Source organism: Mus caroli, unplaced genomic scaffold, assembly GCF_978045245.1.
Source record: "Mus caroli unplaced genomic scaffold, Mus_caroli_1 scaffold_13, whole genome shotgun sequence".
Lineage (NCBI taxonomy): Eukaryota > Metazoa > Chordata > Mammalia > Rodentia > Muridae > Mus > Mus caroli.
The window spans coordinates 88796069-88816407 of NW_028227268.1; the positions used below are offsets into that span (position 1 = coordinate 88796069).

The window sequence follows — 20339 nt, forward strand, 5'->3', positions numbered from 1 at the left end:
CCGTCTGTGGAGGAAATTTGTCTTTTCTGGCATCACACAGCTGGGCAATACAGTAAGGCTGGCGTTTACACCTAGGGCTTCCTACCCTGCCTCCAGGGCTCTACACACATCTCCATGCCTCCTTTTGCAATAAGACAAAGCTTCAAAAGAGTGAGGTATTGGGCTGGAGAGATGGCTCAGTGGGTAAGAGCACCCGATTGGTCTTCCAAAGGTCCAGAGTTCAAATCCCAGCAACCACATGGTGGCTCACAACCATCTGTAACGAGATCTGACACCCTCTTCTGGTGTGTCTGAAGACAGCTACAGTGTACTTACATATAATAAATAAATAAATCTTTAAAAAAAAAAAAAGAGTGAGGTATTTACTACCAGAAGGGCTGATGGCAGGAAACCGTGAAGCTGAAGGCAATGGCATACCATTCTCCCTCGGCCTACAGTCCCCAGAAGTGACCACCTTGCTTTCTCAAGTATTACAGAACAAACAGTACCGTAATACCCCGACATGAATCAATGTTTTGGCCCTGAGATGAGCCTTAGATTCAGACCGACCAGGCCCCCTCTGCCATGAGTAGACACACTCATACGTTCACCTCACACTTATTAGGATCCCACTGTGTGATCGAGATTGTGTAGTAACTGTGGGCGACATGGCTCAGTTGAGATTGGATATTTCGTCCCAGCTTTTCAAGTCTACTGGGGAAAAAGTACCAAATTATGCCAAGGTCACAATTGCTGCTCACTAGCTGAGTAGGATGAGATAGGAAGACTCTAAGTCAACAGTTTGTTCCCACGCATCCTTTTTCCTAATAGCTTTGTCCTTTATTAAGATATGTCTGTCACAGTGCCTCTGCCTGCTGAGGAAGCCCTGTTGGAGTTTATTACTACAGAGTAACTTATATAAGGTTGCAGAGTTAGAGTCCCTGGTGAAAGAGAATTTGGGATTTGTGGATGCATGGGTACAAGTGTGTCCAGAGGGGGCAGGCTGTGGGGAGGGGAATTGGAAACTCTATGCATAAAGAGGATCAAGAAGTCTTAGCTTTTGAAGAACATAGGGGCTGCTGACTGGCTGTTCCAGTAGTGGAGTTAAAGTACATGTGGTGCTGATTTGGAGTAAATGTGGTAGAGGAATGTCAGACCCAGCTCCTGACCATACTGCTCATTGCCTCCCTAATATCCAGGATCACCTAGGACAGAGGCAACTCAGTTAGGCTTCAAGCTCTCCTATTGGCTCCTCCTAGTTTGGAGGTGGATGAGATAAGGCCTTTTACCCGGTGTGGCTGCTCTCATCCAGGGTAGCATGGCAAATGTGATCCTTTTAAGCATAAGGGGCATGTGGAGGAGTGGAGCACACTCAGCTAGCCCAGGTTATGTGTTTATTTCACAAAACCCATCTTTGGTGGAGCTGTGTGCTTTAATGAACAAGCTTTGGAGAGGGGGCAGGCCAGCCATTGCAGTGGGGCAGGTCAAACAAAAAGCACAGGACCTGTTAGAACATGACTGTCCTGACAGCTTTGAAAGGTGTGATGGTAGGCAGTCTCTGCAGCAGCCACTTCACGCCTTCTGGGAGGTGTTCATGGGAGCTGTCCATTACCTGCTAGCTGAAGCGAAAGGCTTCCTGGTTAGATCCTGATTTGATAAGCCCTGTTAGGGATCTGTTGCTTGATATCAACACTCGAAGATGCCTATGTTTACCACTTATTAAGCAGTCCATCTGCAGGTTGTACTGACCCCACTTTCAAAACCTAGCCTAAGTCAGTCTGTATGTTTGACCCTGTATCTGTGAGAGGCCTTACGTCTTGTCTCATCTATTGCTGCATCGAGGAGGTAGGATAAGTTCAGGAGCTGAGAATATGGGCCCTTGAGCCTCGTGGCTCTGCCACCGCTAGCTGTTTAGCTTTAATCAAATTAATAAATGTCTCTGAACTCTTATCCATAAGAGATGTGAGATTCTGTACTTTTGAAAGAACGGCTGGGAGAGAGTAGGGGTTAAAGCCTGGCCCTTTCCTCTCTCCCAAGCCCCTTCTGTATGCTGCCTTACTTTCTAGGACCAACCCCCAGGTCCCCAAGAAAACACAGAAAGAAACTTTGCTTATTTCTGTGTATTAATCAAATCTTTATCATAGCCCAGATGAGCCCTAACCTCTTCCCTACCTGTCTAAATTTTCTGTCCTGTCTTACTTTCTCCCAACTATACTTGTCTTCGGCGAATTTCCCATATCAAATCTGCATACAGGGCCATAACCTGTTTCCTCTCATCCAGAATGCTCTGCTCTAAGATCTTGGCATGCTCTTCCCCACGTGACCTTTTCATGTCAGCGCCAGTCTTGGTCTCAGACATCTCCTTGACTGCATTCAGGAAACAGTCCTTCCCCCTCAGGTTCCCTCTATCCTGTGTGGTAGCCTCATCTCCATTCTCTGCCTAGGAGCACAGCCAGACTCTGCTCCTAGAGCTACCTCCTTGACAGGAGCCTGCTTTACCTGTGGACTGGAAACACAAAATGGACCTTAGGCTCTCTGTCCTTTGGGTTTGGACAGCCTAAGACAATGGCTATCAACTTTTTGGGGGGGGGGGTGATGTATAGCCCTGGCTGTCCTGGAACTTACTTTGTAGACCAGGCGGGCCTCGAACTCAGAACTCTGCCTGCCTCTGCCTCCCGAGTGCTGGGATTAAAAGTGTGCCACCACGCCCGGCTGACAATGGCTCTCAACCTGTGGGATGTGACTCCTTTGGGGGCATCTAATGGTTCTTTCATGAGGGTTGCCTAAGACTATCAAAACTATAAATATTTATATTACAATTCATAACAATAGCAAGATTACAGTTATGAAGTAGCAACAAAAATAATTTTTATGGCTGGGGGTCACCACAGCCCGAGGAATTGTACTAAGGTTTGCAGTGTTAGGAAGGTTGAGAACCAGTAGCCTAGGTCCTCTTTCCTCATGGAATGATCCCTGGGAGGTACTGGAAGGCTGGAGGATTGTGCCCTGTTTTTCCTGTTCACTCTTGTCCCTACTTCCCAACTCCTGTTCCAGAGGTCGCTGGAACATGCAAATTTGATCCTTGAGCTTGCTAGTAGGAAAACCAATCTGGAAAAGCCAACCGTTATTTTCTTTCTTTGTTTACCACAGTCTATGGAATAGAACATCTGTGAGAACAATGTTTGTCTCGATAAGTATTTGTCACCTAAGTGTTTCTCTATGTGGATACTCACAGCACACAGTAAGCAACATATGAGGCACACTTGGCATACACAGGCCACATATATATTTCAGGTATGTATGATTTACAATATATAGACTGTCAGAGAATTCAAATGTATCTACAAACAGTGTGACTTTTGGGAAATATCTGTATCACCTCCTCTTAAAAATTCTTGTAACTCAGAGCTGGGGAGATGGTTCAAAGGGAAAAGCGCTGCTGAAGGGATGGGAGCAACCGCGCATGCTTTAACCCCAGTGCAGTAGGGGTGGAAACAGAGGATCCCAGCTACCTAGTCTAGCCGAATTGGAATCTGTGTCCTATGTGAAGAATGATAAGGAAACATGACATTAACCTGGCAAGGGCACCTATGTGCATGCATGTTCATGTCATATACACCCAACCACACCACACAGAGGTAGGGGAGCTGGTAAGGAGGGAGAGGGCAGAGATGTAGGAAGGAAGAGGGAAGAGTCAGGGAGAGAGAGGAATAAAAAGGTTCTCTGGTTTCTGTCAGTTCACCCTTCCTACCATAGCTATGCAACTGTAGCGTACCTAGTCATTATAGGGCTTTCACTTATTTAAAAAAAAATCCTATTTTATGTCAGCTATAAAATATATGTGATAGATGCTTACAAGCCTTGAGTGTTAAGTCTCTGCGATCAAAGTGGGAGCTTGTTCAGTAGGCATCCAGAATAAAGTTGGAGAATCACATCTCTTCTGGGGGATCTACTACTGTGTAATTAGCACTGATTCTATTGAGGTTCCTGAAGCCATTTTAGTCATTGCTGAGTTCCGTGATCTCTAAATAGCCTGTGCTGTCTGACTTGGGAGGTGTATTTTGGCCTGTAAGTTCAAAGCGAGGAGAGGCTCATCATGGCAAGGCCTGGAACAGGGAAGTGATGATCTGGTTGTTGTAATTTGGTTATGTTTTCTTGGAGTGATCCATGAGTTGTCACTAAAAAATGAGTTGGGGGAGATGTTAGTGGATTGTACAAGGCTTGTACCTGATTTGGAATATGAAGTTTGTGGGTAGTTATTGATTTCCCTCAGTGGGTGGAATGTGTTTGCTTCGTGACATACTGGCTGAAGGAGGGAGGGAGGTTGGGAGAGCAAATTGCTGACTGTCAGAGTCGTGCCGTGTCTATGGAGTGACTCCTTCTAGTCTAGCTGATCCAGCCAAGTGGCCTTTCACATCTACAGATGGTCCTTGAGCCCAAGGGAAAAAGGCAGCTAAACAAAGCTAAGCCACCCTTGCTGTTCTCAGTCCTGCCTAGTAGAGCTAGGTTTTTAATCAAGGGCTTTCCCAGTGTGCCAAGACACATCAGGGAGAAACAGCGAGCCTTGATGGCCATAAGCTCTCTAATGCCCCAAGAGGGTTAAACTGAGCTGAGTTTGCCTTCCAGTCAATAGAAACTTGGCCAAAAGCCAATGAATTTCACCTTAAGGTCTGTGAAATATTGACCAGGAGTCAAGAGGCGATTAACTAGTGCTGGTGACAAAGTGAAAGGCTGGCTAGGAATGAAATTACAGGTCCAGACATCACAGTCAGGCTTGCAGAAAAGGGCAACCATGTAAAGATGCAACTGGACAACACGCCACCCTGTGCTGTGTCTAAATCTCTTCTCTGAGTTCACCATCTTGTAGAATGCTACACAGTCTCCCCACATGATGGACCAAAATGGGACCTGAAATCAGAGACTGGCAAACGTTTCTCCATCTGAGATATGAGGTTATGGCTTCCTATTTTATGAAAGATTTGTTTGGTTTTTCAATCCCTCAAACTAGTTTCAGAGGGAAGGATCAGATTTGTTACTGTGTGCATTGCGCTCTATGTAGAGGCTCCTGATGGTTTCACAAAGAGTCTGTAGCTGCACCAATGGGTACTACAAAACACAACCTGGGAGCAATAGGAAGTCACTGAAAGATTTCCAGACTGGAAAGACTGTCTATAGACAGAAGGAAGATACCTTAGGACATGAGACTCAGATCATAGAAGGAGCACTCCATCAGTCGGAAAGGTCACAGATTCATGGCAGGTTGGATGCTCATCTTGAGGAAGCTTAGAATCTAAGATGGTACCCAATTTCCTTGGTTGACTGTGATGGGGTGTCTTCACTCTGAGAGAAAGCAGAAGAGAACATATGCACGGGAAGATGTCATGCACAAATATGGTTCATAAGTGACTCTTTCCTCTGGAACTCAGGTTGTGGCTGTGGGCACGGGTAGAAGGTTGGCTCAATGCTCTCTGCAAGGTGGCTTTTCCAAAGGGCAGAGACTCTGTCTTTCTCTCACTGACTGATATGAGGAACAAATAAGAGAAAAGATAATGTTATTTGAAGTGTCCTTGGGCAATAACTTCACTAAAAAGGCACATCACTCTTCAAAGGGGCTGTGAGATCAGGTGCACAGAACCACCTATCATAACCCAGCTTTCTAGAGGAAAAAAATGAAAGCTGAGCCCAGGAATGCTGCATTTTCCTCTGCAGTCACTTGGACAAAGAACCTTTGGATTAAAACACAGAGAACTGGGTAACTATGCAGAGACCTCAGCAGTGGTCTGAATTACAATGTGGACTTGACACCTGCTGGCAGATTGCCCAGCTTTTGTCAGTGTGGGTACCTGAGGCAAGAATCTCACACAGGGATGCGGGCCATGAGACCCATTATCTCTGCCTATGAAGATTCATTTAAGGCTTTGGGAGATCTACCTTTTTAAACCGTTTGTGTCTGTTAGCTTGACAATCAAGCAATGATTTAGAAACACTGCCTCCTGAAGCTTTTACTGGCTAATGTAATTTCACAGCTCCAATTACAAACCAGAAAAAATTATTTCATCCCCCAAACAGAGGAGCTAGACATGTCTCAGAAATCATCAGGGTTAAAGAGAAGACAAAGTCCTTTCTGCAAAAAACAGGCCCCAGTGTTGATGGCTTCCTCAGTGAGAATCTTGCTGAGGCTCAACATCAGCAGCCTCCAGCATCCAGGGATGCTGGGCTTGCTAATATGTAAAGCCTACACCTTTCAGATTGATAGAGTGCTTTTTTTCTGGAGTCTGATCTTCTCTAACACACACATATCCACTTGTCCACCTCCCCTCCTGCCACTTCCATGAGCCTATATTTTATATGGTTGTAGAATTTTGAATGAGGCTTTAATAATGATTTGGTTCAACCTGTTGCCTGACCTTTCACCTCATTATCCCAGCGAGTGAACGGCTACCCAGTGTGTGAACACCTCGAGGGGAGCCTGTCACCAGACTTTCTAAGTGAATGAACTATTTTAGCTCAGTTTTAAGTAGGAGTTGAAGGACAGCAACTTCTCATGAAGATTGTTACTGTTTAAAATTTTTCACCAGGCTTGTCCCTTGAATTTAAATCTCTGCAACAGGGCCTGATAGAGATGCTTTAGAATGTAATTTGAAGCCCCTCTTCCCCGGCCATGCTATGCCTCCTTATCACTCACCACGGTAAGGAGGTACAGTCTTCCGTTTCTTCATTGTTTTGTCATCTGCACAAGTCTTATCTCCCTTGGCTTGGGTGCTGAGAGGTGGTTGTGTCTGGCCATTCATTTCCACTTCAGAAACAGTGCCAGCACATAGAGAACGCCAATCCATATAGCTGAGTACTGACCCAGGAAAGAAATGTGTGTGTGAGTTAGTTAGATTGCACAAATGGGTTAATCCTTTATCTGACTTGACATCTTCCTGCAGGTCCTATTGATCTCATTTTACAAACAATTTCAAGTTTTAAGTCACAAAAGTGCTTAACACAGTGGTTTCCTAACCTTTTCTTGTCTTGATCTGGGGACTGAGCCAAGCACCTTATGTATGCTAAGCACATGCTCTACCCGGCACTACATTCCCAGCCGTAGTCATATTTTAAACTCAAGATAACTGTCTACTCTTAATCTGTCTTTTCTTTCCTTCAAGGTCTTTGGAGACCTTTAGCCTCAACAGAATACGAATGGTTTATGTCAGGAGTAGGAGTCTGGGGTGACAACAGGGGACTAATGAACATTTCTGTCTCTTGTCCTAGCCTACTCACCCTGGCAGCTCTGTGCTCTTGGGCTCTAGGTCTTCAGTTGCTTCAGTCATTCTATACATTGCAGTGACAATGAATCTCCTCAGGGGGCATTTGGTGACTCTCTAGTGTTACTGTAGATCTCCTTTGTTCTTTTAGTTACAAACTGAACTTCTGAAGAGAATGATAATGCTTATATCTTCTGATGGTTTAAAGATAGGAACTGTAGTGAGGTATACCTGGGCCATGAAGTATCCTGACGTTAGAACTACCTATGTTCTAAGGAAGGGCTTCCTTCCTGAAATGATCTTCCCCAGTTTTCCTGTCACCCTGTACCCTAACACCTGCTATTTCCTTTGTCAAATCTGAAGTTTCAAAGGTACTAACCCCTTTTTTAAAAAGCAAACTTCTAAGCAAACATGTAGGACATTTCTTTTCTAGATCTGCAGGCAACAGAAACCTACTTTGGAAAGTTACATCTAAATAAATGTATTGGAAGACAGAGTCATTCATTGACTTTGGAAAAGTTGCGGAATTAGTCAGCAGAGGGGCCAGAGAGAGGGTCCTGAGAGAGGGAGCAGAGACAAGGGCAGGTGGCCTTCTCCATGGGGTTGACAGCTGAATACCATGAGGTCTGGAGTCCCCATACAAAGGTTCAGAGTACAGGCTGTGATTGCTCTGGACCATTCAGTTCCTATGCATACACACAGACCATCAGCAAAATAATATCACCTTTCTCCCCCAGTGGCCAAGAAGAATAACTGAGTTAACTCTTGCCAAATGCTTCCAGTGGTGCATTTGAACCTAGCATATTGTAAGCACTCAACACACGTTAGTAGTTGGTAATGTCATCTGTTAGCATTATAGAAGGGCCCTTAAGATTCCAATGTCAGGGTACAACCCTATTTAGGACCCAACACTCAGCCATTACCCGAAGGAGAGCAGCCACCTTCCAACAGCCTCTGCAGGTTAGAGCCCATGATGGGCTTTCCAGAGTCAGTCAGGACGCTGGCCAGAGATGTGAGTGCAGGTGTTGAGATAGAAACGAGTTGTGCTTCACTTCTTTGATTCAGTTTCTGCCCTTTCTTGTGGTTCATTACTCTGGTCAGATTTTTTTAAGTAGCTAACAGGAATGCACCAGAGCTTATCCCTGAACCTGCAGAAACATGGTGTCTCGAAAGATAAAAGAAATGTTCAACATCTACTGTTGGATTGAATTTAACTGACATTCCGGTGTATATGATTCATGCCTCGGCTCAAGTGGCATCTGCTGAGGATGGTTTGAAACAGTTTGGATCTTTTTCTTTTTCTTTTCTATCTAAAGCTTTTGTTTAAGGGAGATGTAGAGAGAAAATTGTGTAAGACTTTAGAACACCCCAGAAATGTCCTGAGACAGCGCTGTCAAGAAGGATTCTCTGCTCTGAGAAAGTTCTAATTTATTGCAATAGGAAAGCAATGGGCACAGGAGCAAATGGGAGACCATTCAATGTTTTGTAATTTGAAAAATGTCCAACAATAGAATTATGGCTAAATAAGGAAATATGTCAATGATTTGAGAATGTTATAGTAGTTAAATAATTAAGTTAGTTGTTATGCATAATTATATAAAATTTGCTCCAAGGAATCCTGGTAAATGAACAGTACCAAGTAACTAAGCCACCTTTTGAAAAGCAGATATAGGCAGTGACACTGTAGGATTTATTCTACTTATGTATGGAAAGTCATAGACAAAGATCATGACAGTTCATAACCTCAATACAACATGAATCAAAGCAAACACAAAATAAAAATGAGACTAGGAGACCCTATACTGCAGTATTTGGACATATGTATATGTGTGTATGTACATTTACATATTTAAACACATAAAATAAAATAGCTAGATGGTTCTTGAAAATGAGGTTCAGAGGGAAAAAACAGAATTGTGAATCATATTCTAAGGAAATCTTAACCTAACCTTTAATACTTAATTTTTCTTTTCTTTTACAAGGAAAATATATTTGTTAATTATCAACCTAATGAAAAGAATCATATAAATTGTTCAGTTCTGTAACAATGTAAGCATCATGGGGTAGATCTATTATAAGTAGATAGAGCATACTATACTTACTTACAACTGTATTGTAATATAAAGGTGATTGTTTCCATGAGAAATGACAGATGTTTTCTATATGTTCATAAATATATGTAATACGCATGTACACGTATACAACATGTATATATATATATGTGTGTGTGTGTGTGTGTGTGTGTGTGTGTATTGTGTATGTATGTATTCTGTGTATGTGTGTGTGTGTATGTATGTATGTATGTAGTGTGTTTATGTGTGTGTGTAAAACAAAGGAAGCTAGACAGTAACCATACATACCTGGCACTGTTTTGCTTCCAGAATGCCGGGACATTCTGCTTCCTGTCATCACCAAAGAGCTGAAGGAGCTGCTGGAGCAGAGGGATGATGGGCAGCACCTGACTGAGAAGAAGTACTGTGTGGAACTTCTCAACAGCATCTTGGAGGTCCTCAGCTGTCAGGATGCGGTGAGTCCCCATGATGAGGCTGCTGCCCTGGGCTTCAACCTGGGCTCTGCTGATTCAACTGTAAAATACTGATGCTGATGAAGAGCATCTGAAATGTAAAGAAAGAAACCAACACCTGTACAGCAGGGTGACCATTCCAGTGACATATCCCCCATGACTGTGAATGGTGGAGATGGGACAGACAGCTGTTAGGAGTGCAGAATGTGACAATGTGTCATCCTGTGCTCTGGTGGACAGGTTTTCCCTATGTGCAGGCATGAATATCATCACCGCCCTTCTAGGTGATTTACACTTGATGTATCTGTTTTTGCATTCCTGGTTTGCATGGCTACCAAGGGGAGCTTCTACTGCCCATATGTTCAAGAGAACACGCTTGGTGACTTTCATGCTGAAGGGTTTGGGTTTGGTGTCTCTGGAGACTTCTTATAGTAATAGAAAAGGGCAAGACTCTTCCTGCCTCAGCCAATTTTCTCAGGTTTGTGCTCTGGAGAAAGGGTATGGAGTGTAGTTCTCAGAGGGGCAGGGTTGAACCTTCGAAGCCAAAACACATTTGGTTGCCATTGTTTAGTCATTTAGAGACAGACATGGAACCTAAAGGAAGTGTCCCAGTGGAGTGCTTCTGAAGGACAGACCCTATAAAGCTGTGCAGGATGAGCCACAACCTAGACCTGTTGAGAACCTCAAGAGGAAGGGAAGGCTTGGTCAGCTGGTTTGGCTTGACCAAGTGTTTATGGAAAGGTCTCAGTGTACATTGTCATTCAGTGGGACTGGACTCAGAAGTATTGGACTCAAACAATCAAGAAGTCTTTACTGAATATGTGTGTAAGCATTCCTCCCTGCAGGAACACTTCTGTTCCTGAAAAATCCTTAGAGAAGAGCTTTCTGAAGGAACTCTCTGTGGTGGGCAGTAGCTTTAAACCTTCACAAGGTGATATTTCTGTGCTGTTCGTTTCAGATAGTCAGTCATGATTACTGAGAGTCAGCCAATATGTGACTTCTGTTACTTCCTCCTTTACTAACAATACTAATCAGCAGTCTTCTACTTAATTGGGTAAAAACAGAGGCTTGTTTCATTCATTCATTCATTCATTCATTCATTCATTCATTCAGGAATACATATAAAGCACACCAAGTGTGTGCTAGGCATTGGGGATACAAAGTATGGGACAGTTCTTCAAGAATGTGGTTACAGAAATGTAAATAAGCAACTGGAATATGCAAGCTGAACTCAGAATTCCACCGTGTGTTAAGGACATGAGTAGAAAATTCCAGTCCATGAAATCTTGTTCTTGCCCCTAATAATAAGGTTCATTATTCTCACTTCATGAAAAATAGTAAGATTCATAGCCACTTATTAAATAAGGCTAGATGAAATAATTCCAGCTGAGGTGCATCAGACTGTGTGGGCCCTGTAGTCACGGGCATGAAGATACAAGGGCACTGCTACAGCCTTCCTGTCCACACGCTTGTCCCATAAAGAGAGAATGTGGAAGCTGAGAACTTGAAGCCCCAACAGTTCTCCGGGGCTTCATGAGACTGGGATGACAGAGTTTCTAGGCACATCTGCTTGCCAGCTGTTCGGCTGACATGGGGCTTTGCCTTTGAATCCTCATTTATTGTTCTTTTAAGGTGGAAAGGAGTTTGGTCTTGCAATATAAGGATGTGGGAGCTGGCTCTCCACTTCTTCAGAAATATCTTAATTCTTCCTTTCTGTTGAACAGCAATTTACAATGGTCCTTTACAGTTTATTATGAAAAAATGTCATAGATATTTGGGAAATGGTGGTTTGGAGAATCACAACTGCAATGAGCACCCCTGTTATTCTTATTCCTGACGGTAGGTAGTGCCCATTTCATTTTTACAGCTACTGAAGCTCTGTCCACCTCAGGGGAGTGGCATCCCTCCAAGCTCTGCTCAATATATGGTCATCCTTTTGCAACTTTGGTAATATCACAGGCCCTTCCTCCCTTCTGTGAGAGGAGACTTCTGTTTCACCTAGCCTCAGGACACAGGGCTTCAGAGCATATAGAGAATAGGAGGCCCTGAGTAACTCCTGGGCTGAGTGTGTAGGGGTATGGCGTCAACTTCCCAGTCTAAGTTGCTTTTGTAATGAGATCCAGCTAGAGACTTGGCTCACTCCTCTCTCAGGATGAGCCACTGAGTATTAGATGACTTACAAATAGCATCACCACTATCAAGTTAATGCAAGTTTCTGATGTGGCAAGCTTTACCCCACCTCCTTTTCTGGAGAAGAAACCATGTCCCCGCCAGTGTCTTCTATGACTCTGTGGGCATGAGCACAATGAGCCAAACTGTAGGTCAGAAATCCCAAACTATCTAATCAGAATCTCTCTTGTTGTAGTTGGTTGTGACTCCGAGGGCAGACTTCAACACTGAGGTCCCAGCCCAGGCCTTGGGATTTTAGTGCTAAGAGGCTGGAGGAGGCACTGCACTGAGAAGTTGCCAGGTACAGAAGGGCAGCTGCAGACCAGGGTTCCAGTGCAGCAGCCCCCAGTCTTTAGTCTACTCTAGGGGTCTGGAGGAACCCTGAAGCATGGTTTGATCATCAGGTCTGGAGTCTGGGGTCTGATGCCTGATGGTTTTCTCTCATCAAGTACACAGGTGGCTTCTATGCTGTAGGCCAGCTGAAGGCCATGCTGGAATGCGACCCATTCTAATTTCCTTCAGTATTTCCTTGAACTAGAGCAGTGCTTCTCAACCTTCCTAATGCTGCAACGCTTTCATACAGTTCTTCATGCTGTGGCGACCCCCAACCATAACATTACTTTCATTGATACTTCATAACTGTAGTTTTGCTACTGTTGTGAATGGAAATGTAATATCTAATATGCAGAATGTCTGATACATGACCCATCAGTTAGGAACCACTGAACTAGAGGAGTAGCTAAATTCCCTTCCAGTTCTTTACTTCCTTAATTCAAGAGCCCTGTCCGATCTGCATTTAATAATCCCCAGAATAACAAAGACTTCCAACGGACTCATTCTACTCCAGGATTCATTTAGACAGGGTAGCAGTAAAGCGGAGCATGTAAAGACCTGTCTTTGAAAATCCAGATGTATGAGCAACAGGGTTTTATGCACTCATTTAAAAAAAAAAAAGGAAATCATTACATCTGGAGGAAAAATGGATGCAACTGGAAATCACTATGTCAAGCGAAATAAGCCAGACTCGGAAAGATGAGTACCGAGTGCTTTCTCGCACGCTAAACCTAAATTTAAAATCATATCTACATATGGATCACTATATTTGTGCTTATATATGTGCTTGTAGGTTACAAAGCTAAAAAGGGGGATCATGATAAGGGAGGAAAAGATTGTCAAGGAGATGAAAAATAAGGTAATATATTTATAATATATTTACCATTGCATATATAATGGGAAAGCAGAAGGCATGATTAACTGGGTGGGAACTGGAGGGGGGAGGGTCACACCGAGGGCAGTGGGGGAGTAGAGCGAATGGGACAATGTATAATAACACATATGTCTGAGGTGAGAGCCACCTTCAAAATCAGTGTAAAAGAAGGGAGGGAAGGAGCCCAGACCATGGGATAACCATACTTGTTTTACACAGGGGCAGACAACACATAGACTTTGAAAGGAAACACATTTAGAAAGGCCACCCAGACCAAATGTCCTCAATTTTTTCTTCTGTTTATTCAGACCCACTATGCAGACAATAGGGCCAGTTGTTACTGATTCTTAGTGGATGCAGTACAGCAAGTCTTTGTACCAGCCTAGGCTTAGAAGATGACCACCGACTGGAGCTAATTCTGGGAAGAGCTATGTACGGCAGTACAGCAGTTAGAGTGTCCCGCAGGACACCAAGCTTCTCTCTGGGGCTGGGCCTGGGGCTGGAGGATGGGGAAGGATGCTTACCTTCAGTTATCACTGTTGAAGTCATTAGAGCCCCACCGGGAGGCCTGACAGGTTCTCTGTAAGCCTGGGTGGCCTATGGCACGGTGAACCATCTTAGCCTGGTTAGGAGGATTGAAATTGTTATTTATTTAGATAATACTGCTAAATCTCCTCACTCAGCCGCCATGCCTACACCTAGCCTATGAAAGGTGCCAGCTCAGGTGTGGAATGAGCAGACTGGCTTCTATTTTTGCCATCTCCTTTTACTTTGTCACTGAGCAAGTTTGGCCATCAGCTCCGGTGACCCTTGAAGATGGTTTCCCAGAGATCTCATTCTGTACCTCAGGGCCATCTGAGGAACTCAGGTAATTTAACTTGAACTGGATGGGGTTGTTTTTGTTTTTGTTTTTTTTTTTTTTGCCTCCCCCGCCTAAACCAGGGCATTCGTTTTTACATCTCATTTCATGAGGAGAACAGAGGGTGACTGTTTCATGCCTCATGCAGCAATCACAGGGGTAAGGGTGAATTTGCATTCTTCAAAAGGGAAAAGGCCACTCATTCCTAGGATGAGGTATCATGGTGCTTGCAGTGCCCAGAATCACCGTTTTAAAAAGAATGAAAGGTTCCATGATCTGCACCTTTAATCCAAGCACTGGGCAGACCGAGGCAGGAGGATCACCTGCTAGCTCAAGACCTGCCTGGGACGTAGACTGAAGCCATGTCTAAACCGTATCTTTTCTAAATATGGGGTTTGTGATTGTGTTTGCTTTAGTCTGTTGGCTGTGCCTGGATGTGAGACGAGGAAAGTGCTATGCTATCCTACACAGCTCTAGTCTTTGATCCCTCCCCTGCTTCAACACTGGGCAGACGAAATCCTGCAACAACTGCAGCTTCTCACCTACAACATCCTTGCAATTCCCCATTCCTTCTCTGTAGGGAAGATCCCAAATTTCTCTTAGCTTTAGAGATGTTCAGAGTTTTCCCAATTCCATCCCCACTCCTTCCCAACCCTCAGAGAGAATTAAAAAGCTCCCTTATCTTCAATTCTGCTTTTTTTTTCTTTCCTGTGTAGCAACTGAGATGGTATTCCTGTACCAACTCTTTTGTGTTACTTCTTCTGCAACCCTCTCAATGCAAGCTTGGAGCACAGATGCTCAGAGCACAAGTCTCATCCTCCAAGTCACAGAGCTGACCTGGGGCCACATCCTGCTCCCACTTCATCCTTCTGCTCCAGCCTGCAGCGTCCAAAGCTGTGTTATGGTCCTTTCTCAGCTCCAGTCCCCTCTGGGCATTGTTTGAAAGTGGCCACTGCTCTGCTCTTCACCTAGCTAAATCCTACCCAAGGCTAGATCTGAAGTCACATGAATGTTGCTGTCCTTGGGAATCCTCCTCTCTTCCTGTGCTGTGATCCTCGGAGCCACTTACCTGCTCTGTTGTGTACTTGTGTGGTCATACCCTGAGGGCTAGCCTGTCTGCGTGCAGGACTGAGGTGCCCTGAGATAGAGACTGGCTACACTTGCCTCTTCCACTGCCATCCCAGTAGCAATTGGCCCCAGAGGCTGCTGGGAAGGAAGATATGTTGTGTGCACAGCACCCTACCCCACCCCAAACAATGAATGACAGGACAAGATTGAACTGATCTCTCTCTCTCTCTCTCTCTCTCTCTCTCTCTCTCTCTCTCTCTCTCTCTCTCTCTCCCTCCCTCCCTCTCTCCTTTCCTCCCTCCCTCCCCCCCCCCCCCGATTATTTTCTTTGCTCTCTTTGTACATCAGTTGCAAAAGCTTACATCTAATCCTACCTCCCTACTGGTCTGCAAAAGACAATTTTGTTTTATCAAAAAACAAAACAAAACAAAACAAAACAAAACAAAACGTATCCAGTTTACTTTAGACCACTAAACTGGTTTTATTTAGTGACTCAGGAACCAGGCAATGTTCTTTCTGAGCATTAGAAGGAACCCCACTGCATGTGGCTGAGCATCTGGTTCTTGCAGGGTTGCTTCAGCTGCCTTAGAAACAAAAGGATGCGGAATGCTGATTGGTTATTTTGACATTTCTTCAGGGTTACTCTTTCCATAAGGATTACAATGGAGGAAGGGAGTGGAGGGAAGGTTTTATGAAAACTTATACTAGCCGAACTCTTGCCAATTGGTTGTTCTGACTCTCCTGATTTTAATGGTCTCTTTAAGTTGCTGTTGTTGTCTGTTGTTGTTGTTGTCTGTTGTTGTTGTGGTGGTGGTGGTTGTTATTGTTGTTGTTGTTGTTGTTGTTGTTACAGGGCACTTCGTATTGACTGTTTGGTCTGCTCTATTGGGCTCCGTGCAGGAGCCCAGTTCTGACCAGTGTCCTTCTTACTTTCACCCAATAATTTCTTACACGTTGTCCTCATCTCCTATTCCCATTTCTCAGAGAACCTAGAGCTGTGGGCAGCCTGCCTGGAAGAAGGTCAAAGGAGGCTGCTTCTGCCTCTTGTCATTACCATTTAATTCCTGGGAATCAATACTGCCCTGCCAAAGTAACAGGGTTTTTCTAATCTACCTGCCCTGATTCCTTTCCCCAGTATTCAGATAAAGGGCGTGGAGGCCGGGCTTGCTGTGGGGCATCCCACAATGCAGTTCATGGTCACCACTGTTCTGCTTCTAGAGTATGAAATGTGCCCTCCTCCCCAGCTGCGGTGATAGCTTTTCAGAAAGGATGACTCGGCTCTTGTTAGTCGGTATCTGTCACATACTGAAAGGGAGTTCATGATCCTCCTTTTGCTACGGAGGAAGCTAAGTCTCAGAAATCAGTGAGTTAGCACTCCAGCTAAGACACCAACTCGAGGGAAATTCTTCTCTCTCACCCCAACTCACATCTTCCCCCACTGCACACACTAGCATTGCCATCTCCCTAGTATTCTTGCTCTAAAGGTCAGCGGTCATACTTTGGAGCCAAGGCCACACTCCTGGCTTATTCCATTACTATTTGGGTGTTCTTGGTATGTGTAGGAATGTATATATGATGTCACCCACGACCATGGTAGGGGAGAAATCCTACCTTCACTTCTTTTAACTCTCAAATCTTGGGGAATCATCAAAGTTCTCATTAAAAATGAGGTACACTCCTCAGCAGTACAGGATTATAGGGATGAATGGTTATGGGATAATCCAGCACATCCCAGGCCTATAACACACACTTTGTGATGTTTTCTTTCTTCTTTAGTTTATTTTCTGTGTTCGTTATTACAGGCTGCTTTGAAAACAAACATGTAATCTTTTTAAGGCCAGTCAAGGGCCAAGTGACCTGCTATGGGAATGACCGACAGAGATGGAGTCCAGGGAAAGCTGTAGCCTCATTAACCTGGAAGGCTAGCTCCACACAGGCCTGGTGGTAGCTGGTGTTTTGGTTCCTCGTTGGCCAGTAGAAAACTTGCCAAGGCGCAGTGAATGTTGCTTTTGGGTACAGCTTTTAGCACCAGGGCTCAGTCCTCCTAGGAGTTCTTAAAGGAAAGTGTGATGCTGCTTTTGAGGGCCCCTTTAGAGTATTCCAGAACCTCCAAATGTGTGAAAGCCATTCTACCAAGTATGGACTCTTGGAATTCGCTTATACCAATTCCTGGGTGTCATATGTTGATCTCTTAGGAAGTTTGTGAGACAATTGCTAAGTAACTACCATGATTAAACATTTATTTATGTCTATAATTAAACAGACTACATTAAAATCAAAAGTAGTAGGTACTCAAAGCATCCCTAATTAGCTTGTAAGGTTTTATTTTTATCTATGTACTTAAGATTATTTACACCTATTGTGTCTGAGTGACAGAAATTCAATGGAATGCTTGGCTACTGTGCCTGGAAATCAGAAAGAAAATATTTAAAGGGAAAAAAATCCTGATTAAACATTATATATTATGGCTAGCATTTAAAAATGCATTTCCTAGGGAAGCAGTTCACAGAAGTCTACTTGCATACCACAGACAAGGATCCGGAGGGACTACCCTAACCCTCCAAACAAACAAACAAACAAACAAACAAACAAACAAACAAAAGCCAACCAAACCAACAAACAAACCCCCCAAAAAACCAAAGTCTGGGGGTGCTGCCTAGGTACACTGGCCCTGTCTGGATCTGCTGGCCTGCACTAGTTCTCATAGAATTGGTGGAAAAGATTGCCTTCCAGGGATGCATTGATTTGAAGAAAAACTAAACATCCAGCCTTAGGCCATAGAGGGGAGCTATGGCTCATTTCTTGTGACAGTGCTCATTGATCAGCTCTGGCCTCTTCCCTAAGAGTACTGAAGACTCTGACTTTTGTGGGTCACTGCAAAAAGGAGCCTAGAAATTAGGGAAGGGGTTGAGATAGCAGGTTTGCTATGTCTCCTCTAGAGGTCTCTCCCTACAGGTGTGGGAAAGTCGGGTGTGAAGTGGGGCTTATCTCTGCCCTTAATGACAAGATAAACATTGACTTTTACATTAAGTGGGCACTGGTATATCCATTGTTATTGGGAAGAATTTACACTGGCTCCTAAAGAAATGAGCAAATTATGAGAAGCAGAATATTTGAGGAGTCTGAAAGTGTTTTCCTTAAGTATCCATCTTAAAAATTGAAAATAGATTCTTCTCTCATAACATACATCCTAACCGCAGCTTCCCCTTTCCCTACTCCTCCCAGCTCTTCTCTCAGCTTGCCTCTCCCCCGAAAGCCACTCCTCCTTCTGTTTCCTTTCAGAAAGGTGTGGGGCCTTCAAGAGACAACAACCAAACAGAACAAAAAAAGATACATTAAGCCTCTCACATTGAGGCTGGCCAGGACAACCCAATAGGAGGAAAATAACAGGCAAAAGAGTCAAAGACATGCCTGCTCCTATTGTTAGGAGACCCACAATAACACAAAAACTAACATCCATAATGTATGTGAAGGACCGGTGCAGACCCATGCCAGCCCTGGGCTTGATGCTTCAGTCTCTGAGAATCCATGTGAGTCCTGCTTAGTTGACTCAGTGGGCCATATTCTCCTGAACTCCAAGGGGAGGGACCCAATGGAGACCTCTCCACCGAATGTCTAGCGGTGCATCTCTGCACACACTCTCAGCTGCCGCCAGAGGAGGCCTCTCTGATGATGAATTGACAAGGTCCTGACAGGTAAAGTAGAATAAGAGCAACTTCGGGGTGGAGGGACCACACACGATTAGTAGAAATGCAGACTCTGACTCCAGCGCTGCTTATAGTACTCTCATAACACAGGGCACTTTTGATTCCAGGTTGCAGGGATGCGTCCCCATAGACTAGGTAAGCAATAATGTATTCAACAAACCCCAGCTGGATGTCCCGTTAACTCTTCCTATGTCTACCTGGAGGTAGACTCATATCCTCCAGGTTGAAGGTTCAGTCCTCATCTGTCCCTACTTCTGAAGCGTCAGAAGTAGGAATAAACTTGTTTTACTTGTGCTTCTGGACTGACACATATGAATCAGGGTTCCCAAACACCCTCCTTTGATTTCAGTAACTACTACAATTCAGGGAGGCTCTGGTGTTTACTGCCTTATTAAAAGGGATGGCGGTATTAGGATCCATATAGTAAGGTATGGGAGGATGGGTGCTGAGATTATGAGTTCTGTCTGAGAACGTTGTTTTTTAGAACAGTGGCTCTCAACCTGGGGATCATGACCCATTTTCAGATGGTATATCAGATATCCTTCACATCAGATATTTACATTACAATTCTGGACAGTAGCAAAATTACAGTTATGAAGTAGCAAGGAAATAATGTTATGGTTGTGGGGACGGGGGGCGGGGGTCACCACAACATGAGGATCTGTATTAAAGGGTCATAGTGTTAGGAAGGTTGAGAACCACTGGTATGGAGGCTCAGCACCACAGGACCCTCTCTGGTATACCCTGAGAAGGACATATCACTTCTATGGCAACCTTGCCCAGACAACAACCTTCATCTAATAGTGAGCTAGTAAATTAGAGGAAGACAAAGTAGCAGATGAGTACCTTCAGAAGTTAAGTTCCCAAAGCTGGTGAAGACGGAAGCCCTGACAGTGAAGAGACTTAGGAAACAGTCACCATGGGCCCTTGAATGGGCTTACAGACCAGAAAAAATGGACATTAGAGCAATAATCATGAAAAATTACAGTTAGATAACAGTTCTCTATTTATATAGAGTCTTAAAGGTGACACTGGGCCAAGGCGATAGAAAAACTCTATTAGTTTTGTAACTTTTAAATGAATAGAAAATTATTTCAAGATGGAAACATTTTAAATGTAGAAGTATTTAAGTGGGGACTTATTCCAGGGAGTTCAGAGAGGAGTGAGTTTCTCCAGGTTACCTGACCCGGTGTGGTAGAAAAATGCTTCTCTGGTTATCTACTAACCAAGGGCTAATCTTACCAGAGGAGTGCACTAGCAAAATGGCCCTCAGCTGCTGAGCTCATGAGGAAGCCAATGGAGTCTCACAGTAGTGAAGAGCTAGGTCCTTGACGAGAGAACACTCACCCAAGACTGAGCTGGGACTGGTGACTTGAGGGACACATGAGTATGGCCCGTTTCCAACCTGCCATGCCACAACAGGTCACGTGGGCTATCTGAATGCCCTGTCCTTACTGCAACTCCTAAGCAAGAGCGTTCAGCTCTCATGTTACCCGCTCTTTGCCTGACAGGCTCAGAAAATCGGGGCTTGGCTTCATTTTCCAGATAGTCACTGAGCCGTTTGTTCTTAGGAGAT

At 44.3% G+C, this 20339-nt stretch overlaps 1 protein-coding gene across 1 annotated transcript in view; it reads left to right on the forward strand.

The window, feature by feature from the left end:
- The window catches only part of Dock2 (dedicator of cytokinesis 2), a 444551-nt gene that overhangs the window by 197431 nt on the left and 226781 nt on the right, over positions 1–20339 (forward strand). The window contains exon 26 of the mRNA XM_021175778.3: positions 9611–9756. Coding sequence (XP_021031437.1) covers positions 9611–9756 — 146 coding nt within the window. The remainder of the gene's footprint in view (positions 1–9610; positions 9757–20339) is intronic.